Below are 26,495 nucleotides of genomic sequence, written 5' to 3' on the forward strand. Positions count from 1 at the left end.
TGTTAATTTTCCTCAGCATCACAGTCCTCTATGAACTTCAGCGGGCAAATCCTATGCGATTTATTTACTACTTGAAAGAGACCAACATTTTATTATGATATGCAAATTCAGAATCACTTCCTGAAGCGATCTAATCTTGTCTGTCCACCTGTCCGTTCATGTGTGTGCGAAAAAGTCGCAAATTTTGATATCATTTCATAAAATTTGATGCATTGTCGTGTTTTGGCCTCTTTTTCCATATAACGTCAGATATATAAGTAACTGTACTAGACGAAAAGGTGTAGACATTTAATTCTCATAACTCATTATAGTGTTTGTACTCTTTTTCTAATGTATTTGCTTTGCAATTAAACGAGGTACTCAAATTTTTTGTTGTTCCCGCTCTTCTCTATATCTTTTTTTTTTTTTTTTTTAATATAACGAAGGGGTATCTTCGAAAGTGTACACAGACAATTATTTGAGTCTTCACTTTATTACATCGAATTCGGACTTCGCTTTTGAAGTGAAATGAAAAAATATTGGCGTCCGTCCCAACAGTTGGATAATCTTGCCTTAAGTTACACATTGTACATGGTAGATGTATGTATCCAAATTTACTTTAATATCCCTTATTTAATGTCTCTCAGTAACAATAAAATTTTACCTAAATGTTTCAATATTTACTTACTTTCTTTCAATAATAATAACAACAACAACAACAACAACAACAATAAGAAATAAACGAGTCTGTAAAATGTCAATGATGCTTTCACATAAAATGATAAAATGGCAATCTACCTACCTACCTACCTACCTACCTACCGTTCCACTTACAGTTTGTCAATCGAACGTATAATAATGTTTTTTGCGCTAAATGCAAGAAGAAGTCCTTATGTGTGTAGATATAGGATATGTTATTAACAAGTATATATTTGGGTGAATATGTTGTTTTGGTTGCTATTGTTGTATGTTTGCCTGTTAGCTAAATGGGGTTGTCAAAATAATTTGACAGTTTTTTCTATTCTTCTTATATGGTTTTTTAGATGAAACATTCGAACAATTTAATGGAATTAAACTGAACGAAAAAAAAAAAAAAAAAATCATGGCTTATATGAATGCCGTTTAAATAAACAAAAAAAAAGGAAGAAAATTAGTGTAATTGACTTGTAAAAAAAAAAGAAAAAAAATAATCACAATAATAATAATAATAGTAAAGAGTAAAAAAGTTATATGCGGCTTTATTCGAATCTTCGAATATCCTTCATCAGCTTGTGTACATTTTTTCGTTCTGGGGTAGAACGAAAATCATTTCATGTTGTGTACGAATCATTTTAGTGCCGTCTAATGGCATAGTCGATAATCTTCTTTTGATAGTTATTCCGGCTGGTGTAACTAAAGCCTTGAGCCTTAAATTCGCCTCAAGAGTTTCTTCAGTAGCTTAATGCATACAAATTTTCACTGAATAAATGGACACTTTGATAAAATATTGAATTAATTACTAATAAAGATAATGTTTGCTAAGCTTCAGATGAATTGTAGTAATTATCCTCTACATTACTTGTGGTATCAGAATATGTCAACTTTGTACGAATGTATGTAAATCCCAGAAAGAATTGAGAGCGACCTACTTTTCATTATACCAAGGGATTTCAAAAAAAAAATTTGTCTGTCCGGCTGTCCGTCTTGTTTTCTTGTGTTCAACCTACAGCTCACTATTTTGTAGATATTGTGATCAAATACTTATTTTCACGCCCATTTCAAACGCGTTTCAAAATAAACTATCGAGTGGTTTGGAAACTTTATAATGGGCCGTATCCCACTACACACAAAACAAATACAGAGCTCCATACGAGAACTACTGAGGTTTTTCATTTAACTATACTTTTGTGGAGATTTTTCCTGCCGCAAAAATGAATCGATAAAGAGGTATGAAGAAGAAGGGATTCTACTACAACTTATGTTTGGCTTTGAAAATATGTATATACTTATTATAAAAGGCATAACCAATTAATTATGCTTTGCTAAGAAGAGGAAAGCGATGCAGAAAGACCGATATTACTTTCGATTGTGGACTGCTGGCTTACTGTTGAATGATTGGATGAGTTTATTTCGAACCGTCGGCAGAAAAAAACCTACATTTGCTTTATAAGCAGTACCTTTTTCTTCACAGGGGTTAATTACTCAATAGTGTCAGTTCTCTATTTTTGCCAAGATTTGATTGTTATTGCCACACAATGTCAGATGTCAAGGATGCAATTACAAATTGAAAAATTATATTAAATATCGAATTATAATAATAACGAGACCTTTCAGCAAATTAGTCTGATGATCATATATAAAAAGTCTTTTCAGACAAAAACAACCAACAATATTAGAATTTTTTTTTTTTTTGAAAAGTTTACTGCACCTGTTGATACAAATGCTATAAATAGGAGAACGAAACAATAGTCTTCTATCGCACAAAAATTCAATAATATCGAAGACCAATGATACCTTTGCCTGTGAAATTGATAGCAAATAATGGGAACCATTTTCGATTGTGTAAAGTAATTTATTCTCTACTTCAATGAAAGCATTGCCATTTTCCATTCCATTCATTTTATTTTTTTAAATCTTTTTCAAATTTAAAACTTTGTCGACTTTTTGAACCTAAACTCGTAAACGAAAGCCGCGCTGCGTAATTAATTATTTTTCTTTCAACAAACTAATGCTGTCGTTGCCAGCGTCAGTAACTACACTGTGTATCCAATCCGAGTAAGCAGCCACTTTAGTATAAACAGCCGGATGTCCGGCTACTCCGCATCGGGTAAAGCCATAACTGACGACACCATAGGTAACCCAGCGTGAATGTTTGCGATCGAAATACATCAACGGTCCGCCGCTATCTCCCGCGCAAGTATCTTTACCAAACTCACCACCAGCACATAATTGTGTTGATCCCAGCTGGACACCGTAACGACGCATTATTTTTGAGCAATTTTCTTGCGACACTAAAGGGATGCGCAACTTTAATTTAATAGGACTTGGTATGTTCGTAAAGTATTTGTTAACTGCAATTTTTGAATAAAATGTTAGCTTTTAATTACTTTTGGTTGTAGAAGATGAATAATGCGCTTACATAAATCTGTTCTTCCCCAACCGGAAACGGAAAATATTTGACCTTCTTCAAATTCGAATAGCTCAGCAGTTCGATTAGGCAAACATATGGGCATTATAAAATTAGTAAATGTTACCTCCTCGTCTAGGCGAATGACAGCTATGTCATGAAACTTATTGCGAGAATTTTCTTTATATTCGGGATGTACAAATATATGGTCGATTTCAATATTGGAAACGGAATCAGCACAATTTAGATAATTGATTTCCTCAATACAATCCGGTTCAGTTCCAACATTGAATTCTCCTAAACGGACATATTTGCTATGTATAAATAAAGTCGGAGAGAGTTAAAATTTCAAAAAAATTTAATAAAATTTATGTCGATTAGCAAGCAAATCGTAAATCTATGGCTTACAGTCCCTTTTTCAGGCGATAGGCTTCACCGCTAACGCAATGAGCGGCTGTTAATATATGACGGCTATCAATTAAAACACCACTGCAACTGAATTCATCTACAAAAGCAAGAATAGAGTTAAAAAGACTTTTAAAATCTAATCGCATCTATTCGTAAGACTTATTTTTCCCTCGGTATAAAGAATAGCTAAGTTAATACTAAGCTAGCTAAGGCATACAAGCAGTAAAATTCATCTGGTTTTATTAAGTTTATACAAAACAAGTAAACACGGTATAGTGGCCTACGGCGGACCATCAAATACGGTACGCAATCCTACAGCTATTCTTATAACGATTTTTCGGAATAAAGCTTTATATGGGAAGTGGTTGAAAACGTGGCCCTATCCGAATCATTTCCAATGGCGTTCGTCCTTTGGCTAAAACTCGGTAGTGTACTATAATTCATCAAAATATCTCAAAAATTCTGACCTGTTTGTTAGGCAATAGAATACAAGGCGGACAGACGGAGAGACGGATAGACAGAGAGACAAACTCAGAATCACTTTCTGGATTGCTCGGTATAATATAAGGTGAGCCCATCTCAAGCCCTTCTAGATCTTACGTACATCTGCACAAATTTACTGTGTCGGACAGACAACTTCGATATAATACACGTATATAGCGGTATAGTAAAAAATCAGCTTATTTCAATTAAATCCTTCTCGGTGTTATGTACAACGCCGAGTGAGACGAATATATCCTTGCCACCACAACTGGTGTCGGGTAAAAGTATTCTGGCACAGGAACAAACCTGGTAAGCATCATTGGGCTTCAGTTCTATTTCTTTGTAGTCGTAATACTAAGAATGTATTGTAAAGAAGTTGGTAACGCTTTGTTAAATTTCGACATACTTGTGTTGTAAATTAGTAAAGCCAACCAGGGAAACTCATTGAGTTCAGCGATTTCACCGCCATAAATACGTTGTGTCACTTGTTTCCCACACGCATTAAGTTGATCGCTCGCATAAATGCGACGTTTAAGTTTTTTCTTCTTTGTACTTGCGCTAAGATTTTGATGGGCAAGTTGAGTAAATTTTAATAGTGGCTCTCGGTACCGTTGCCCCTGAACGGGGCAACATACCGTTGATTCCAAATCATCAATTAAGTCAGGACATTGAATATTTTTCAAAAAATTCACTCTCTCCGCAGTCAACTCTGAAGAGTTACGCACTTCTAAATAAGGTGAACAATCGCTCACTGCAACACAAGCACTAGATTCCGATTGATGCGGAATTTTACATTTTGAAAAAGTTTCAATCTCTAGCTTATTGACATGCGTCGTTTCTAAATACAAATATTGATGTATCACTGTAATCAATAATAATATCTGCAAAACGAAACCGTACATGATAATCGTTAAAAAAGTCAACAAATTGTAAAAATAATTAAATTTAAAAAAAATTGTTTTTTTCCACACACAAAAACACTATAACTGCTGCTATGTCTTAACTAGGACTGACTGACCATTAAAACCTCGCATACTCCAATTGAGCTGCGTTTGTGATACAACAACAAATTTTGTACTAAATTTAAATGCATACAAGAAATAAAAGCATTACAATAACGTATTCAATATTCATATAAATGCCAAAAAATTTCGAATTTAAATATTTACAAAATGTTCAAGATCAATCCACAAACTGCTTAACTACAAATTACCACAAATAGATTACATATGTTTGACTTTAAACTGAACGTGACACCTTTTCTTTTTATGTGTTTTTTTATTTTTTTTTTCTTTTATTTACAAAAAGCGGAACAGTTCACTAAAAACGAGATCATTACTCAAATGGCTTAGTTAGCGGTCGTTTGCATTTCAATCCAGGTAAACAGATCAGTTACGTAAGTCTGCTTTTTTTTTTTTTCTCTTTTTTACCCAAATACAATATAGAAAACCAATCGGTACGTTGTAGAAACCAAGGAAAGTTTTCACTTTCATTGAAGTTTATATTGTAAATAGGCCGACAAATTGTAGTATAGTTTGAGGAGATGTGAAAATATTAAACTTAAAACTTTTAGAGACCATTGTCCATACGTGCCAGGCACGTATATAAACAAATGACACGTTCAGCGTAAATCTTGAATTGGATTTTCGCTGAAAGTACAACACTACCCCACATAGAATAAAATCTGGTATCAATAAATTATAATTTATGTTAGCCAAATTTGTTAATAAACTTAGTCTAATAATTTCATATATAAGTTTTAATAATGAAACTTTGCGTCGAGCTCGCCTTGGTATAAGAGAAGTATTTAAAAAAATATATCAATGGAATTCTTTTAATGATAGTGACGCTCTTTGCGAATTCATTTTGACATTTTAAAGAGTGACAGTCTTGGTGTGAATAGCCGAGCAGACTAGAAAATATATGCATACTTCCACTACAAAGGATTCATAAAGAATGCATAGGGAAGCCTCTGTCACACAACACAGTTCAGTTCAGTAAATACAGTAAAGAACTTTTTTACGATATATTTGTTTTGCTATATATATTTAAAACGCATAGAGATACGCCTTGGAGTTATGCAAATTTTATATATATGGGTATCTACTCTTATATATATATAACGCAATACATAAACCTGATTTCAAATTGTTCGTTAGCACGCGCACCAAGTCAAGTCAAGTTTGAAAATCGAGAAAATTTCCTTAGACGCCCATCCGCAACCAACCAACGAACAAGTACATATTTTCTTACATTGCAATCTCACAAGCAGTTTAGAACTTTGAATTTGTTCTTCAAATATTTCACCAAATGTGATTCTTAATTCAAGTAACTATCTCATCTTTTGCTTACGAAACAACTGCAATTCTTCGCGGAATATATTCGTAGAGTGAACGTTGTCCCATTCTTGTCCGAAATCTACTCTAAAACACCCAACAATGGTTTAGCTATGTTCTAGTTGGCTATTGCACTGGCCAGGGAAGACACTTGATGATTTCCTCAGGCTTCTCAAATCAAGACTATACCTTCTTGACTGTGTGTATAGGCGACTTTTCATTTTGGAGTAGGGCGAGATTTGGTAGCAATATGCTAACCATAGTAAAAACTTCATTACTGAGGATGTGGAGGCGGTAATCCAGTCCGAGCCCTATGTACTAAGAGCAGGATAGGAAAGTACTAAGAAAACTACCCCCGTTTGCTTAACTGAATAGACACAATAGCCTTTCTTCTTAAAATTTATTTAAATTAATATTTCTTAGTCAAAATTAATTTCTTTTTTTTTTTTTTTTACAATTAACTACAAGTCATTTTAATTCTATCAGTTCATTTGTATTAGAACTACCAGTAAATAATTGAAAATTTTTATCCTTAAGCCCTTAATTTTCCCAAAATCCATTCAGTGTAGCTGCTGACGCGTGAATACACTCCGGGCCAACCTTCGTTACCACAACGGCGTCCAAATGAGACCACACCTTGTAAAATCCAAATACCGTTATGGTTATGCATTAGTGGCGCACCCGAATCCCCACGGCAACTGTCTTTATTTAATTCACCGCCGGCACAGATTTGTGTCCATTCAATATTCAATCCTAGTGTGGCGTATTGTTGTTGACAATATTTTTGATCAAATAACGGTACGCTGACACTTTGTTTTACAGCACTACTTGATTTTTTTTCGGTAGCACCCCAACCGATTACTGTTAGATTGGCATTCATTCCGAGTGCGTAATCTCTTAACACCGATGGCATGCAAATAGGTCTTATGGTCTTAGAATATCGCACATTATTCTCTAATCGTAGAAGTGCAATATCATTCAAAGGATTTTTACCAGATTTATACAATTCATGCACAATCCTTTCCATTACTCTTACCCTCTCTACATTGTTAGTCAATCGCATATTTTGTGTATAATCGTGGACGCCAAGACGTACTGCCACTCTGCGAAGTAGAGTAAACGAATATAATTTTTTTTTTTTGTCGGTTAATCAATTTAAGACACTTACAATTCTCCTTTCAGCCTGAGAACTGCGCCTTTCACACAATGGGCAGCCGTTAGCACGTAACGAGGATTTATTAAAGTTCCCGCACATACCATATCCGTATTAGGATCTGAGAAGTAAACCAAAAAAGCATACATAGATTAGATAGCATAGATTAATTTTCTCCTAGACTTGATCTTGTGAGATAACTAACTATTCGAGTAAGTCAATCAATCGAAAATAGTAAATTTCCAAGTCCTAATAAACATAGGAACTTGAAGAAATTGTTAACAACAGACATTTAAGCCCAAACTCATTTTCGTTTTTTAGAGAAGAAGAAAAAAGAAATTTTAAAAAAGTCTTCAAATTCGTTTACCTGCATTTGAATATTCCAAAAAAGCCAGCCAAGGAAACTCATGTAGATCCGCATTGCGTCCACCATAGATACGATTGTCTATGAATTCTCCACCACAAGTTGGAGGTTTTGGTAATAAACTTATAGCATTTTCTATGCTAGCACTTTCCATCCAATAATTGTCTCTTACTGATGATCCTTGACGTTGTTCATATATCTCGTTCTGATTAAATTCGTTGCTATAATCGTAGACTTCATTGATGAAATTTTGCGTGAAACCCGTATCACTTGAGCAGCAAACCATTGGAGTTGTACCAAAGCCGCCACCACATCGTGAAGCTCTTATGAAATCATAGTCGCTATGCATAAGAACTTGGCAATTTTGTATGGCCACGCAAGTACCAATGCGTCGATTTGGATTCAAGCAACGGCGAATATTATTATTATTGTTGCTGTTGGTTCTGAATGCTTTAAATTGAAAGAATAAGAAAGAAAGATCTTGTTATAGTATGCAATATAATCTTGGTCTGTGTTTTTAAAATGCTAAGATTTCTGTAAATTTTTATTTCAAAGAAATTTGATGAATAATGGGTCGTTGACCTTAAGCACCTGTACTTTACCTACATTTAAAAAGCCTTCAATTTTCTTGAGTAGCTATAGTAATTACTCACATCATATATGATCTGCTCGTTAATTATATGTTACATATAAGAATCTACAGACTTTTATACATACTACCTTTCCTATATGCAATCTATATATATATATATATATATATATATATTTTTTTAAATCTTGTTATTTAAAATTAATTTAAAAAATATTTTTTATTTTTTTTTTTTTTTTTTCTTTTTACATCTGATTGCAATGATTCATTAAGAAATAATCTCAACTCAATCAATTAAGAATCAATTAAAATGATTATATAACAGTGTTTATTAATAGTTACATATATAGTAAATAATAAAACTCAGTTTGAAAATGTTTCGTAAACGGGATAGCAGAGACAAAAGTCAACCAATTCCGCCTTACTTTTGAGAGTAAATTTAAATCAAATTATATTCGAAGAGTGATCATAATGTTGCGGTTCTTTGATGACTGTTATAAAAAAGTTAATTCCTATAAAAAATGTTAATGCTGTGGTACATATTAACCGGAAAGAAGAAAAACCTTAATGAGGAAAAAACAAGTAAAAGTTTTACGGTGGGATGCAACCCATCATTAAATACTCTGTCATTCATACAACGACTTTTCAAAATAAGGCGTTCTTTTGGGGAGGAATCGAAGAATTAGCCCCTTTCCGAACCATATTCAGTAGTGTTCATCCTTTGACCAAACCATACAAAACACACATCGAACGAAATCTCTTCAAAGAAAATCTCAAAAATTGCAACGTGTAGAAAGCAAGGGGACAGACGGACAGACAAGCTTGAAATAATTCAGAAAGTGGTTCAAAATCAATCGGTAAACTTAGTAGAACTTAATAGAAACATTACTCCAGCAAGGCATTACACGGGAAGTGTTCGAAAAAGTGGTTCGATCCGAAGCATATTCAATAATGTTCGTCCTTGCACCGAACCACTATGTCATGTCCAGTTTTATCAAAGTATTTAAAAAATCATCAGCCGCATATTGAACAAAAAAAAAGTGATTCTGGATATGGATCCAGCAGGCGGCTCTACCTTTCTTAAGTTCTTCTGCATGTCGTACGCATTTGCACAAATTTAATAAATGGTGTACGGCATAAGTAAAGAGTAAATAGTTATTTATCATCTTATAAATGAAAAACATTTTACAATGATAAACACAACAAACATAAATAAGTTATTAGATTATTTCACAACTATCGTCTTTTTTCCATTTCTTATTCAATTTCATAATGAAATGCTTAGTCAAACCAGTCGTTGGGTTATTTTTCTATATGCACCACTAGAAGTCACAGTTTTTCTATTTCACTCTTTTTTTACAGGCACTTACTATACTCTTTTGTCTTTTATGTAATTGGAAAACAATTTATTAAATTTAAGAACAAATCCTTCTTTTAACGTTTAATTGAATAAAACTTGCGAAAGATTAATTCCAACTTCCGTTTCTATTTATAGGTTAAATAACGGTTACACTTACTGTTTGCATTAATGAAGTTTTGAGCATTCGAATTGATGATCGTTAATAGCAAAAACACAATAATTGCATGCATTTTCATAGTTATTTCATTTATTTAAATAATTAGTTTACTACAGGTTCACTTTGTTTTTCCTTTTTTTTTTTTTTTATTTTTAGCGAAAGAATAAAAAAATGAAAATAATGAAATTATATATCAGAGTTTCTCAAAAGGAGCGATGCAGTGATCGGTTTAGTGCTTGAAATTTAACTGTAATCTATATACGAACGCATCAAGGCTTTTATACTTAATTATTTAACAAAATAAAGCAAAGCTTAGAACGGCAAGCAGCTATCGCTTCGGCGTAGTGAAACGAAGAATAAAATTAATATTTAAATTTTTGTGCGAATGTGTGTCTTATAAAAAAGGTTTTTCTTTATTTCAAAGTAAATTTAATATCATTTAATTAGTCAACGCTTACGCTTTCATGATTCAAATATAATGTTTTTTTTTTTTTTTAATAACGCCATGATAGTACTTTTAATATTAACTAAGAAAGTTATCCAAGTCAAAGGATGAGTCTTTAAGACTGCTCGCATCAATTGCGAGGTCATTTTTACATTGAGCTTTGAACTGTCTTTGAAGTGTTGTATGCTCTTACTCTCGTTCTGGAGTGGCATGAGTAATCTTTCGTATAACAATTGGCCGGATAGGGGAACGGACATAAGTTAATATATTCAGAATATCACTAGGATCTTAGCTTTGTTGTATTTCTAATTATAGCGAGCAACAAGCATTGTTTTCCCACATATGATTGTCATAGTTGTAAAAAATGTTAATACTTTATACGATTAAAACTAATGCACGCACATTGTTACACTTACAATTGTTAAATTGTTCTTTTGCATTTTCAAGGAATTCCAAAACTTTTTTACAACCTACGCAACCTTATGCAACATTTATCAAGATATATTTTTTACGTTTAATCTATGATTCCAATTGAGGAAATACTGGTTCATTCGAAAGTCTGATCAAATGCTTTTCTCTTCTTTTTTTTTTTTTTATTCTTTCAATATTAATCCGACCTTTTGTTTAAATTTGAAAAAATTTATTTTATTGCTATTTAATAGATAATTTCGTTATATCAGTATAATGCATTCGTCAATAAGATCCTATCGAAATGATTTTTAGAAAGCGTAAACGATTGGCAAAATTTCATATCATTTCAATCATTTGTTTACGGGTCACAGTGGTTTTAGTAACACTACTTTTTTTTATTTTCAAAGCAATGGAAATTTTCAAAGTTCGTATGTTGATTAAGTATCGCTTTCGAATGGGAAAAATACCGTTCAGATTCTTGCGTTGGCCTGAAAAATGTTATGGTTTTCGCTTCGCTTTGAAAAACAATAACTGGTCGGGGCTCTGTTGATTTGTCACGAGATTTTACGGATACTAATAATGCTGAACGCACTGGATGGGAAAATCATTAAAATTCTGAAAAATATTATTAATGACAGGAAAGCGAAGTTGCGAAAGACAACTGACGTCGTGACTGCTGCGGATTAGAACTCTATTTACCAAATACAAACCATGTTTACTCACAATGAAACAAAGTCATATCGCTTCGTAAGTCTGCTTAATTGAAGTCCAAATTGCTGCCACATTCACCGTATTCTCCAAATCTTGGTCCCAGCGACTGTACGCTATATGCCAATGTGAAACAATGAGATCTTTGAAGCGCATTGTGAGGATTGAAAAAGGAAGGTACGGTTGTGGACACTGAAGTGTATTTCGAATGTCTTATCAAAGGATTTTATTTAGAAATATATTTACAAAATAATTAGAAATATTACAGCCTTTGAACGCTACATTTGTACTAACATATCTTGCTCGGGTATGTCGCTTAAAATGTCCTCAAATATCTTATTTCATTAAAACACCGGTCTTAGGTTTACATCTCATCTTTGTAAAATGTTTATAGTTTTCGATTTACTTTTTATACCCTACAAGGGTATATTAAGTTTGGCCGTATATATGCAACACCCACAAGGACTTGAGATGGATCCACCTTTTATTAAACCCATCGCATAGATCTAAGCTTGTCTGTCCATCCGTCTGTACATCTGTCCATTTTGTAAATTTTTGTTTAAACTACAGCTCGCACTATTTGAGATATTTTGATGAAACTTAGTGCACCATCGTGTATGGACGATGTTGCAAACAGTGCTGATCGGGAAACTTTTTCGACCATTCCCCATATAAAGCTTTATGTTGAAAAGTTGTTCTATGAATAAGTAACTATGCCATACGGAGTGATGTAGGGTATCTAATAGTAAGCCCTGGCCCGTTAGTGTGTTTTCACTTGTATCGAGATGTGAAAATTCTCTCTTCAATCATAATTACGTCTACTCTTCTTATCAAATGAATGTTTTTCATAGCATTATCTTTAAACATTGATTCTCTTTCAAGCTAAGCAATTGATTCAAATTTGTATGTCAATGTCAAGGTATTAACAAGTCATAACAATTACGCAAAACATATTGACATATTGATACAAGTTGTTATATTAAGTATATTCTATAGCTAAATATTTTTATTTGCACACATGTCCGCAGCACAAATCATTGAAGAACTGGAATTATGTTTACTTTTTCTTACGGGCGAAGAGAGGAAAGAGAAAATTAATATAGAACAGCAGTAACAAAAAATGTGAATGACATTTGGAACTATTTGTAGCATATATTTTGACAAACAAACATTGCAGTTATTAGCGCGTTAACTGCCAGGTAAGAGATAACTCGTAGTTTGTGTACTTTCCATATAAGTACATCTGCTGTCAGATTCCTGGTATATATGAGTGATTTCAAGCAGCTCAGCTCAGCTTTTTATACGGGAATCTTTATAAACATCGTGGCAGTGAACGTGTTAACCATCTTCTTTAATTTTTCTTTGCCGTTGTGGTTTTGGTAATTAAACGATATTAACTGAGTGTTGAAAAAAAGTCCGCATTTCATAATAAAAATATATCTTAGTTGCTTTACTGTCGATAATAAGCTGCTGTCGGGGGAATACCTTAGCGCTTAGCGCTGAAAGCTATTCTGTATGTTTATATTAGTCATCAATAACAAAGCATGCATAAATTTTGTCTGTTCTCTGTTTATCTACATTTTATAAAAATTTATTTAAAAATAACTAAGATTTCCTATGAATTTCATTAAAAATTTTCTAATAGAGACTTAGACGATCATAAAAAAAAATGTCGTTCATTTTCATTAAAATTCCTATTGTTGTTGTAATGAGCTGTTAAATGTATAACACGCTTTACGTTTAGCTTTCTATTCTAAATTTAGTTTATAAGCGGACTTTATACCATATGTGCGGTTATTCTTGCTTTCATTTATTACTAATCTATTTACATATATACATATATATATATATTTTCTAAGCTATTGTTACATGCGTGTAATAAGTTCATTCATAGATTTTAATTAATTTATTTTGTGAAATATGATCATTTGTCGATGCCCACACATACAATGGAAAATTTTTAATTCATCTATCAGAAATTTTTAATAAAAAGGGGATTCTCTCCATTTACCACGTACGCAATAACTCGAAATTACAATTCATTGGTACAAGTTTGTTTCTTTAGCTGTGTAAGCTGTGATAAGAACAATCGCTGAAAAAATTTTTCTTCGAAAGAAGAATAGATTTGAAAGCAAGTACAATAATGACCTTCGAATGGGGTCGCACTCTGATGTATTCGCCTGTCAGCATTTCAAGCATTTCCTCCTTTGCAATCATGGCGAGATTTTGTACATACTTTTAGCTCCGATGACAACACAATGTCATACGGCAACCAATATTTCCGTGTAATTCAAATGAGGAACAGCACGAAGCGGCGGCATATCTTTTTGTTGACTTGATATTGGTATTATGGGTAGGGGCTGGGGAGGTGTGCTTTAATTCTTTATTGGCTGTGCGAGGTTAACTGAGAAGAAGTCTTGTCATAAAGAAGTACTAGTAGTAATCTATGGAATGAAAATGGGAATGGAAAAGACAAGAGTTGGGTACAAAAGCAACTTTATAGAAAAATGTTTAAAATTAGCTTCTGGTTTTAGTGAATTTAAAAGTGGCAAATAAAGCTTCTTCTAAGGATCATTCTTATTATATATATATATATATATATATATATATGTATGTGTATTTCAGGAATATAAATACGTACGTGCAAGCAATAACTAGATCGAAACATCGTTTATTTGCCTTCTGAAGAGAAGAGAGAGAGAATGAGAAGAGAATAGCACATCACTCAATAAGTTTGTAGTATGGCATATTTTTTATTATTTTTATTATTCCTAATTTAGCTAGAGAAATAAATTCAAAGACTAAAGTTTTAAAATACTAGCACCTAAAGCTATCGGCATTTGAGATTTGAACCCGCGACCATTGAGTTATTAGGCCGGATCATTTGCCTATTCAAGCGAATGACGTATAGATGTTGTCACTGGAGGAGGGTTGGAGTTGATTTACTGACAGTGCACATGAAATGCAGATTTGTCGATTGAAAACTAAAGTGACTTCGTAAACTAATGGTTGAAATGTGATGACATTTTGACTTACGCATATGTTGCGTAAATATTACTAAAACATCTTTCTCTACTTAATCTCAGTATTTTTAGATTTAAGTTGCTCAGAGTTATAATCACTGATTATTCCGAACCAAAATATTTAAGAGTTTTATAGGCACTTAAAAGATGAATTCAAGTTTGCGTTGGTTATGTTCCCTAAGTTCCCTAAACGTACTAATACACCTAAAGTTTCATCAGAAATAATTTTAATCTTACTCAGTTTACTTTGGTGGTTATGGAGCAGCGACTGCCACTTAATAAAGAAGTCAGAGGATGATAGAAAACTTTGGTTGCAGATTAATGAAATCTTGGACTAAGAAAAATTAATATGCGAAGTGTTGAGCAAACGCACTGCTGTCAACTTTACACCTTCACTGTTCATCTCCCTTTGCCTAGTAAGTGGTGGGATAGAGAGAGAAAAAGACTTGGGCAGACTAGTTGAAAAATGGGTGTGCATAACCGAATGATATCAGAAAACTTTAATGGACCAGACTAATTAATTAATTAATTTCATCTTCATTGGAATACGCCTTACAATTGGCGCGGTCATCTTATGATTGCTCAAAGCAATTCTTTCCATAAGTAGCATAAAATCAATCTTAGGCACCTTTGCTAGTTATACGTAACTTGTGTGTTGGGAGCGCGAAATGAAATAATCTAAATCTATGCGACACCAAGAAAGACTTGAAGTACATCCACCTTTTATTATATTGATCAATTCAGAATCACTTTCCACATCAAACTAAGCTTGTCTGTCCATCCGTTCGTCTTGTTTTTTTTGTGCAATTTTCGAGAAATTTTGACGAAATTTCATGAACTGGCGTGGAGGAGAAACGCTGTTGAAAATGAGTCGGATCGGATCACTTTTTCGACCATTTCCCTTATAACGGTTTATTTTATCATTATATGAATTGCTGCAGAGTGATTTAGGTTATTTAAGGTCTACAGTGTTTTTTACATGCTGATCTTAAATTTAAGTCAAGAGCATAAAAATACTTTACATATATAATTTACACTTAATAGTTTTACTAATTAATTTTAACAATTTATACATAAAAAGAAATTATTTAAAACATTAATTGAGCGTAAATTTTAATGGCTACAAAAATACATATACATATATATGTATATATATATCACAATGATTCACACAATGACTCAGGAAAACACGCAGCTTTCCAAGCGAATACGATTTTCTTCGCTAGGGTACGACATTGTCGCGTATCCATTGGATGTATTTGCGTACACGTGTGTAAACTGCAGGCTGTTCTAATCCGCAACCTCGGCCATATGAAACAATGCCTTCTATAATCCAACCGCTCGGACTGATACGCATTAAAGCACCACCTGAATCGCCGGTACAGCTATCTTTCATATAAACACCACCAGCGCAAAGTTGCGAATCACTTACTTTTAAACGACAATTATGATTTTCTACGTACGGTACGTCCACTTTGCGTTTCTCATTAGTGTACTTAACTAAAAAAAAAAATTATTTAGGGAATTTATCGTAATTACAAAGCAAAGTAGTTGCCAAAGCTCACTTACCAGTACCATTATGACCCCAGCCAGCTACAGTCAATGACATTCCGGCTTTTAATGGCGACAATAGGTCTCCATCCGGCAAGCACACTGGTTGTATCGAGTCTTTAAACGGGATATCACGACTAGTGCGTATTAATGCTATATCATTATAATTGCGTATACCATCACTAGTTATACTTTGAAAGTTTTCATGAACTTTATATTTTTCAATACCCAAACGTTGAAAAGGATCAATACAATGAAATTGATTACAATCAGTATGACTTTGTGTATAATGATCGCCAACACGTAATGATACCCTGTGAATGCGATATAAGAGAAATTGTTTGATCAAACAAGAACCAATTCTTTTTTTACACGTTCCTTTTTCTACACGAGTTTAAAATAATGCGGTTCACCAACACACTGTTTCACACGAATTTTTCCAAAATACGAAATTTTTCATTTGGATCAAATCTGACGTGAGATGTGCTAGACATATCTGTACTGTACTGTACTGGACTGTATTTTCGATGTAGACTAATTTTAATTTGTTTTTTATAAATATGTCATATCGAATTGATTATTACTTTTTTTGCACGGTTAGCGTTTTCCATCTTACACGATCTTTAAAATTTACTCTATGTCGTATGTATTTTCTTTAGACGTTTTTTTTTTTTACGCAAGCGTTTCTAAAGACCGCTTCTACCGTGTAAAAAAAGGATTACTTGCACTGTCTCAACTTACAATCGACCAACTTCGCGTTCGATAGCACCCACAATGCAATGCGCTGCTGTTAAAATGTAACGTTTATTGATTATGTTACCCGCACATACGGACACCAAATTTCCATTTGCTGGAGGTTTAAATGAATCAAAAGAAAATGAAAAAGTAAAGTTAAAACTTAAGCTAGACAATATCTCTGCAAATGTTGTTGTTGTCACAATATTAAGTGTGGTGTGTATCAGAAAGGCTTTGTTCAACTTCTTTGCAAATATATGTCACTCGCTACACTTGTTGCGATAAAAATATGCATTGATCTTGCTTGTAAAATATGAATAGGATTGAACACACCCTGCCAAACGCAAAACCAAGATTTTGAATTTTATCACAACACAGATATTCACTTTTCCACAAATAACTGTAAAAGCGCTACTATATCCATATTATTCTGCTATTCTGCTCTTCGCACTAATCACTATCAAGCATATATAGATTTTCTGGCGTCTTTTAGGAAAATTTGCAAGCTATGCAAAATTGAAAAAGTTTTAATCCTTATCGTCGTAACTTACGAGTTTTGTATTCCAAATTCGCTAGCCAAGCAAATTCTGTTAGTTCGGCTTCTTCGCCACCGTATATTTTATTTGATATCGTCACATGTCCGCAGTTTGGATGTTTAGGAAATAGATCAGTTTGTGTTAATTTTCGATCATACCCATCTGGTAACTTAAATTCATACCGGGTATCGTCCTCTTCACTGCTCGGAAAAATGACACGATGCCCTCGATATTCTGTTCTGTCCGTGAATCCTGTATCAGCAGTACAGCACACGTATGGTTTAGTACCTTGACCGTTCGCACACTCAGATTTACGGGCAAATTCATAAGCATCAGCTTGCTGATGCACAAATATTTTCAAAATTGTTTCACATTCGTACACTGATATGCAACGACCTAAACGACCATTAGGATTATAACAATGTTGTGTCACTAAAAAAAGATATGAATAAATTTGTTGCTATCATTAGCTAACTCTACTAATAAAAAACTTGTTTTTGTATGCTAACCTCCGTAAGCTGCACTATGACGTAACGTACTTAGTAGCACGATTAACTTAACAATTAGAAATGCGTTCTTATAAAACATCTTTGATTGATTACCGGTAGTATATGAAAGCTTTAAAATTCCGCGTTATTTGCGCAATTGATCTTATCCGATCTATTGCTGAATACAAACTAAAATTTTTATTTGATTTCGCTTAATTTTTAAATTCTCTTACCTTATTTATTATAATAATTTATTCTCTTATTTATTTATTTATTTTTTTTTTTCAATACATGCTTTACTAATGAGTTATAAAATTAAGTTTTTTTTTTTCATCTTATTCTATAATATATATGCATGTAATCTTTAACTATAGTATGTCTCTTCAAAGCGTTCTTTAATTTACGAATAATCGATCTACTTGAATGTTAAAGAATTTTCAATAGGAATTGTTTAGATTCAGTTCGCTAGAGTCAAGAATGTTAATGCCAAGCAATTGTTCTTAATTTTTGAACATTTTCGTCAATGATTTTCAAGCTTTTTCCGGTGCAATCCACATTTGCAGTTTTAATAAATTTCATTATCAAATCGATGCAAATATTGCATGAAAATAAAGCAAAGTTAGAAATAAGTTTAAATCCTTGCCAAAAATTGTTTGCTTGCAAATTACCTTACGTTACGTATAAAAATTTCATGCCCTTTTCTAAATTTGGCAACTTAAAGTGAATACTAGATGCTCATCCCTGTTTCCTATTGTGGCCGACTGCAATCTTTTCGACAATAATGAAAAAATAATAATGATAAAGTATTGGATAAAATTGTCCGGATATACGCATTACATATAAATAATAAAATGGTTATATATGTGATGACTTTACCTGACCGCTAAACTTTAAAAATAGAACTATAAAAATGTTGCGGTCGAGATAAAATTATGTAAAATATATAAACTTTTAAAGTCAATCCAAGCTGTACGTAGAAATCAAGTAATTTGGTATATAAGAATTTGTTTCATTCGAGATTTCCGTAAAGACTTTGCATGAATATTGATTTGATTTCAAATTCTTGTATTTTTTTTTTTTTTTACTCACAGCGATCCATCAGCAGATGCCTTCAGAAAGTAGTGCCGAAAGAGAGGGAAAGAGATGACGGCGGCAGCCTAGTGTGTGCATGTCAAAATCGTAAGTACTACCCCCTACCGACTTTCCCACAACAATGACCCAAGATAAATGCTAGCACAGTTGGGACTTGAACTCGCAGGCACTGACTTGGACGTCTCAATTTTCTAGGTTTTAGATTTTATTAATTTTTATTTTATTCCTTTTTGTGTTTTTCAATTTCTTTGTGTAAGAGTCCTTTTTAAAGGAAAATTAATATGAAATATTAATTATGAAGGGACTAATTATCTGCAATTTTTATCTGATCACATTCCATAATTAAGCAAATCGTTTATGACAGATTCAAAAGGAAAACGATAAGAACATCCGGGAAGAAAGCTTTAGCTATCCAGACTTTCTTGTGCTAACAAGTACATTAGAAGGAAGTAAGACAGCTGCAGGTTAACACTTGACACTTTTTAATAATTTTTAAAGTACTTCCATAGGAAGTTGTCAATTGGGACTAAACAGGGATTTTAAATGAATTTGTTAAATACTTACATCAATTTATATTGCAAGGATATTATGCCCATATTTGCATTGAATTGAACCAATCAATAAAAGAATTAAATCAACATTCACGAAATCGACTAGTGGCCCGCCCCCAAGTCTTAGAAATGGCAAAGTTGATACGGGATTTATGCACGTATTTATATTTTTAAGTGCGACAAGTAAAGAGCTCGATTTAGTATACACATCCCTTGGATGTTTAGCAAGATCCGTCTAAATTCGTGTTTGTGCTTTAAGAGAAAACGAACGGTACATATCTCAAATCGATGAAAGTTTCTCTCCATTTCTTATTTTTTTAATTAAGATTTTCCGATTATATCAGTTTTAAGCACCTAACGAAAGTCAGTCATTTAACTCATTCTATTTGATTAATGTATAATTTAATTTTTTTCATGTATACGTCATTTACAAAATTAGCTACGTTTTATTAGCACATATTTTTGAATATATCTATTCGCGATAGACTTGATAAATTTTTTTTTTATCGTTCTATTTATGGCAATAGAATGACTCACAAGATCTGATATATAAAGTTATTTAATGCTATGGCGGAAAAAATGTAATACAAGTTCAATTTCCGGCATATAAGGTTCATCTTCGGAAAGTCTCTTTGCCCTGCGGGTACGATATATATTCTTTCTAAGCTCATATTTATAACTTTTTCCAAACACTTATATGTACAGCTTCGCTTATCGTCTTAGTATATTGTTATTATTATTATTATAAATTTAGCCAGAGAATAAATTCTAGGACTAAAGTCTTAAAGCATTAGCATCTAAGGCTTTCGGCTGTGTTAAAAACTCTACCGCATTTGAGATTTGAACCCACGACCATTGAGTTGTTAGTCGAGACTCTTGCCTACTCAGCCACTCAGACGGCGTCTTAGTATAAAAATGCATCTTGATTGCATGCCTATCGTTTTAGTTTGTGGGTTGTACTTATGTTTTTTTTTTTTATATATTGGTTCGGTGATTTTCATATTTTTTGCAAATGTCAGACCAATTCCTACTGAAGATAGATATTCATTAATGAAAAGATCTTAAAATATTCCAAAAATCTTCAAATATAATTTATTCCGATTTTGAACATCATAATGATCATCATGAGTCTGTGTAATTTAAGAGATGGAAGGTAGTGGGCATTTTTAAATAATGTTAGAAAGAAAAACTTTCACTTGCATATTAAAGAAAATATGTTTAAAGTCTTTAAAAATCCTGAATTATGTAAACTTTATAGATTGCGGAATTATTGTTAACAACTTTTATACTTTATCATTAATTAACAACCCCTTGCAGAAGCACAACGTCTAAGCACAAATCTAAGAAACATTGATGTAGTAAAAAATAATAACAGTAGCAGAACTTTTGAAAAATAATTGTGTTATTGGTGACATTTGATACTTTTTCCAGTTGACTCACTCGTTTGTGCAACATATTACAAGTCAAGAAGCATTTTACACAATCACAATTTAAGTACATTTTTCAACCACAAATTTTCTTCCTTTTTTTTTTTTTTTTATTTGGAAAACGTTTAATATGTGTATACTTTTTTTTTTTTTGTCATCAAGCAGTAACAACAATCGTTGATATTTAAAGAAACTATTGCCCTTTAAACCAAACGCAGCTTATTACCCTTAAGCGCGAATAGAATTTTTTATAATTTGCCTTTACTGAGTTAAACTCATTAAATTTACGGTTAATTATTACATTTTTCGTTTAGAGAAAGGCTTTTTCAAAACTCCATTTGAAATCTTTTAATTTCCTGCAGAAATTTCTAACAACTTCACCACTGATGTCTTCGCAGACATTAAAAAAAAAGAAGAAAAGGCATTGCTTAAGTAATTTCACTGCAGGATGTTGTTGTCTATGGTTACTTAACGGGATCAACATGTTTCCGTAATAAGAACCCTTTTCTCTCTCATTTTACAATTTTAAAATAAATAAATATATATATATTACTTATACAAATGTCTGAATATAGAATGGAAGGGTTAAAATAAGGCACACACAAATACATATTTATAATTAAAAAACATGAGATGTGTCACTAACAGATAACAATGGAGATACATGATAAATACATAAACAAGGACTTAAATTCTCGGAAACTTATTAAATGTTTTAGAAATTAAAAAAATTGGTCATCGGACCTTATTGTGTGACAGCGGTGGGATTCGAACCCACGCCATTTCTGACTGGTGCCTAAAACCAGCGCCTTAGACCACTCGGCCACGCTGCCCCGGACTTACAATTTTGAAACTGTCTATATAATTTAAATTTTCTTTAATTAGCAAAGAAAATAGGTGATCTTGTCACTCTATCTATCACCACCACATGCGACATAACAACTTCAATAATGTATATCAATTGTATTATAATTATAATACTATTAACAGCTTTACAAACTTATCCTGAACATCATGCAAAAAAAACCGTCTTGTAGGCACAAGTCAAACTGGTATTGGGTACAATTTGTGAGACTTGGACGAACATCATATATTTGCTCCGCGATGTTCAATAGGTCAGTAAGAGCAAAGTATATGGGGCGGTATAAAAAAATAGAAAATTTTTACAAATTAAAAGACAGTCTAAAAAGGAAACATATCTACGAATATGACTTTCATAAGCCTTCGAATTACCCCAGTACATGAATTGAGCAGTGGCAAGGCAGAGCTTTTTCTTTGTGTAAAATAACATACATTTATTTCACAGATTTTTTCTAAACTTTGGTAAAAGAGGCACAATTGCAATACTTGATTGTACTTTCATTGCAAAGATGTGGCCAAAAAACTATTGAATAAATAAAAAAGTGCCTCCAGATATAGAGTTTTGTGTCTCCAGTGAGGTGTTAAAGGCCTCTGGTGTTTCTCCCATTATGTGTCTTTTGCATGTTCGGCCTGTATCTGTAAAATGTGAAACGAAATAAATACTAATTAAAAATGATGACACGATAGCAGTACAGTTATCTCTTTTGGAACGGCCATGCCAATACATAGCACACTCGGTGCCAGATGTCATTAAATGCCTCTTCTCAAACCTGTAGCTTGTCTTAAACGCACCTCACCTCTCTCGTTCAAATAGAATTTATGTTTACGAGTTGTGAATCTGAGTTGATATTTGCATTATATGTATATATATATATATATATATATATATGTATATATATATATAGCAATTCACTTTTTTATTACTTAGCTTTCTTTCTAATTTCTCCAATAAGTTTTTTATTTGCTGTGGATTTGTTCGATTTATCTTATTTCTTTTGAAGTTTTGATGTTTTTCGGCACACGCCACATAACGTTGCAATTGCTGTCAGGTGCATTTTTGATAACTCTTTTCATGATCTGCCAAATAATGTCTTAATTGTTTTATTAAAGCCATAGATAGAGCTTATCGCTTGGTCTGTTTTTATAGTTTTTTTAATTTTGTTTTAACCAAAAATTTATAACAGAACGTTTTATTGTGTGAGTATGTATTGTTTCGAAGCAAAAGGTTATAAAAAGGATGACAAGTAAACGCAATCACATGCTGTTACGACACTTAACAGGACACAATGGTAGGATATGTTTATAACTTTGTCAGATGAATTATTTTTACTCTTCGTATATGATCCGGAAAACCAACAAACTCTGCGCGGCTTGCTTACCGCAAGTTGCGGAGCGGACAAAACCTTTGCTTTGCAAATGATCTTGAAGATGGCACATAATATGCTCTATGTATAACTGCAGGTATTTATTTTTCAAATAATTGATCGACGATAAAATCCGGAATTTTATGCATTCTATAGTATAACTTATAAAATTTGTAGGCAAAACTAATTGTGATAAAAATATTTATTTTTTCATTTAGTCGTATAAAGAATAATAAATGACAAATTAAAAAAAAACCACTCTTGTTGACAGCGGTGGGATTCGAACCCACGCCATTTCTGACTGGTGCCTAAAACCAGCGCCTTAGACCGCTCGGCCACGCTGCCTTCGAACAGGTCGTTGAGATATGTTCGTTTTGTATTAAGGTATGCAGCTTTTTTTTTATATCTAAAAAATTTATTAAGAAATGGGAAAGATTTACTAACTAATTAACAAATAAATGTTCTATTGTGTGAAATAAACTCGATCGAATGCTTAAAGAAAAATTTTTTGTAAGTGAACTAATTAACTGCGGTTGCGAGAGTATACTTACACATACATGCATATCTACATATCTTATCGGTTCCTATTGCAGCTAACGGAAGATACGATTGCAAAGCTCTTTTGTTTTTTTTTTCTTTCCTGACTCATTGCTATTTTTGGCTTTGCGTGTAAACAAGAAAACACCCCCGTTTCGCAGCTTCGCAATTGCAAAACGCATTTGCCGTTGATAAAAAATTGTAAAAAGTTTTTTTGAAAGCTCTGCCTATGCATAGCTTTCCAAAAGCGAAGAAGTAACATAAGTTAAGGCGTACTCGTAATACGCAAAAGAAAAAAAATTCTTTTTTCTTACTAATGAAATAGTAAATAAAAAATTACATATTCTTTTAGTTATTCAATAAGTATTGTGTACATTTCAACATTGAATGATTGCCCGCCCTTTCGCCTCATCATTTACGCTATTTTGATTTATTTTTATTTTATTAAACTTAAGCTCAGAAAGCAAGTAAGTGTACAGTTGTTCTCCGCTAAACGCGGTATTAAAATTATGATTATTATAACACGGCTTCGCTGCAACACGGTGCACATTTTTTTTGATTTATAGTATATTTAAATGTAAATTATGTTATTTCAAACTGTATTTTAATTTAAATAAAAAAAGTTTCATGTAACAGGGTTAAACGGGAGACGCCTGTACATATTGTGTATTGTATGCATAAATGAGTCTAAGTAAATGTCGTTTAACTTTATTTGCTTCCATATAAATATATACTGAAATAATAAAATCATGTAAGTGTTATACAAAGCATAGGACAAACGGAAATTATCGCATTTTGTATGAAAAATCGCCTATCACATTTTCATGTATAAAAATATCGCACAGAAGAGCTCAATCAGACACACATTCGCAGATTGTAGGAAACATTACTCTTGGAAATAGGTTATGTTAAGCAACTACAAGCTTTTTCTATATGACAAAATCAGAAATGCTTTTTTGCGCGTGGGTATGTGCACGTGTTTTATCACCGAAATAGTTCCCACAAACTTATTAGATGAAATTTTATTAAGATTTCACTTCTCAATAGTAGTAAATTGAAGAACATATCAGCTTCAATTTTCATCTCATACTCATAACTAGTCTCCCGGGATAGTCTTCAACTGTCGTGGCAGCTAAAAAATTTAGGAATTTTTTAAAGGAGATATTTACAGAAATATTCCCAAGTCAAGCTCGTATACTTAGCGAAAACATTTCAAATCGTTTTTTCCATTGAAAACGTCATGGATTTTGCAGCAAGCTTATTGAAGTATAAGTAAAACAGTTCCAAGTTTAATGCTCGATGAACTTTTGTTGTGCTTCATTCGGTATAGAACCTACTTTCAGACTGAATGATGAACAATAAGTAAATGAAACTCCAAAAAAATGTGAACTTGTTTTTAAAATGCAATAAAATAATGGAAAATGTATAAATTTCATTTGCAATTAAAAGTCCCTGATTAAACTTTTCTGTTCCATCTTTATCTCACAGATAAATTATTTGAAATCTCCTTAAAATATTTAAAATGTTTTAGTTAAGCTTTGGCGATATTGAATAGGGAAAATAGATCTGAATTTCGTGCAGCAAAGCAATGCACAGATTGCAGGGCAATTAATTTGAGAAGTAAATGATTTATGAAAACTCCACAAAAAAAAAAAAAAGAAGCAAAACATTCACTAAGTTTGAGTTAAGATTTTTGAACTTCACATAAATAACAAATGCTTCGAAAAACTAAACCAAAAACAGTTAAATGAACGAAACGTTTGTGTGTGCGTGTCGATGGTAGAAATAACAATATGTTGTGTGTTAATTAACAATTTGTTAAATTAAATTGGCTTTATTTTCTCCGTTTTCTTATTTTCGGGGTAATAAATTTAAAACAGCGAGACGACGAGAAATTCTTTCGTTGAACAAAAAAGCAAAAATTCTCAAATGAAACATAATTAAAAGGAACAAATAAGAAAATTATATTCGACCACGACCGAATGTTTTATGCCCATTACAGTTATCTATCTACGTTATTTACTCACCAAGTCCTTTTGATACCCATATCGACAACATTTTGAAGAAAAAATTAGCCAATCCCGCCAACATTTTTCCAACATTGCCTGGCACTTCACCAACTACAAAACCGCGACTTAAGCGTGATATCTGTTCTGAAGTCTACACATTGCATAGTCTTGCGGATTAAGTAGAGAAATTGAATTAACTTGAAAAAAATTATTAAACTAAATTTAAAAAAATTGCATTTGTTTAAGGGTTATCTTCCATTAACGAAAGTTACATTAAAATTGACTTGAATGTAAAAAAAAAAAAATCTGTTAACTATAAGCATAAAATGTTGCTACTGTGATAAAAGCGAACAGTAAAACGAGAAAGTAATAAAATTTACTAAAGTTATTGCTGTTATTGTTCTTTTTCTTTATGATTTCATAAAAAACTGATTTCGAAATTTAATTCACTTATAGGCTTACATTGAGAATATACATAAAATAAGAAAAAATTTATGTTCGGTTTGCACCGACTCTATTAACTTTTCTACGATATTTCCCAGCAACATATCAATTGTAAATTGTACTGCTGCACAATGTGTTATTTATATACTTAGGAACGACCCCAATTTGATCCAATTTAGTTGACTACTGAACTGGATGCAACGATTTATTTGAAGAAAAACTAAAGCTTCACTTGAAAGCTTTAGACTAAAACTTCCATATATAAAGTAGGGAAAGAAGGTAAAGTTCGGATTGTTGTTGGAATGGTAGGCGTGCTAGTGGTCCGACTTAGCCGAGACAAGGTCAACAGAACAAAATTGGAACCAAAGTTTAAGATTT

At 32.5% G+C, this 26,495-nt stretch overlaps 2 protein-coding genes and 2 non-coding genes across 4 annotated transcripts; all 4 read right to left on the bottom strand.

Moving 5' to 3' along the window:
• Positions 1–2,664: 2,664 nt before the first annotated feature.
• Positions 2,665–18,017, bottom strand: LOC119634530. The gene is made up of 14 exons (XM_038028755.1): positions 17,854–18,017; positions 17,360–17,776; positions 16,815–16,923; positions 16,092–16,387; positions 15,754–16,022; positions 11,458–11,482; positions 11,259–11,382; positions 7,833–8,272; positions 7,481–7,586; positions 6,890–7,415; positions 4,383–4,857; positions 3,494–3,590; positions 3,098–3,399; positions 2,665–3,029 (listed from the first exon to the last, which is right to left on the bottom strand). Exons 1-14 carry the CDS (start codon positions 17,930–17,932, stop codon positions 2,665–2,667), a joined length of 3,630 nt encoding a protein of 1,209 aa, XP_037884683.1. The 5' UTR covers positions 17,933–18,017.
• LOC119634802 (serine protease 7) lies at positions 6,773–10,069 on the bottom strand. Its single transcript, XM_038029190.1, has 4 exons — positions 9,936–10,069; positions 7,833–8,279; positions 7,481–7,586; positions 6,773–7,415 (listed from the first exon to the last, which is right to left on the bottom strand). Exons 1-4 carry the CDS (start codon positions 10,012–10,014, stop codon positions 6,845–6,847), a joined length of 1,203 nt encoding a protein of 400 aa, XP_037885118.1. The 5' UTR covers positions 10,015–10,069; the 3' UTR covers positions 6,773–6,844.
• Positions 18,018–21,655: 3,638 nt separating the features above from the next.
• Positions 21,656–21,735, bottom strand: Trnal-uag. The gene has a single exon. It is a non-coding gene; the product is annotated as a tRNA-Leu (tRNA).
• A 1,657-nt stretch (positions 21,736–23,392) lies between these two features.
• Trnal-uag lies at positions 23,393–23,472 on the bottom strand. Its single transcript has one exon. It is a non-coding gene; the product is annotated as a tRNA-Leu (tRNA).
• Between the last annotated feature and the right edge of the window lie 3,023 nt (positions 23,473–26,495).

Source organism: Glossina fuscipes, unplaced genomic scaffold, assembly GCF_014805625.2.
Source record: "Glossina fuscipes isolate IAEA_lab_2018 unplaced genomic scaffold, Yale_Gfus_2 3, whole genome shotgun sequence".
Lineage (NCBI taxonomy): Eukaryota > Metazoa > Arthropoda > Insecta > Diptera > Glossinidae > Glossina > Glossina fuscipes.

Coding starts and splice junctions, on each gene's coding strand:
- LOC119634802 (XM_038029190.1), bottom strand. CDS start 10,014: ATGAAAATGCATGCAATTATTGTGTTTTTGCTATTAACGATCATCAAT. Junction 7,587..7,832: donor TTTGGAATATTCAAATGCAG/GTAAACGAATTT, acceptor TTTACTTCTCAG/ATCCTAATACGGATATGGTA. Junction 7,416..7,480: donor CTCAGGCTGAAAGGAGAATT/GTAAGTGTCTTA, acceptor TCTACTTCGCAG/AGTGGCAGTACGTCTTGGCG.
- LOC119634530 (XM_038028755.1), bottom strand. CDS start 17,932: ATGTTTTATAAGAACGCATTTCTAATTGTTAAGTTAATCGTGCTACTA. Junction 4,858..6,889: donor GGCCCGGAGTGTATTCACGC/GTCAGCAGCTAC, acceptor TTCGTTTTGCAG/ATATTATTATTGATTACAGT. Junction 3,400..3,493: donor TATCGCCTGAAAAAGGGACT/GTAAGCCATAGA, acceptor ATTTATACATAG/CAAATATGTCCGTTTAGGAG.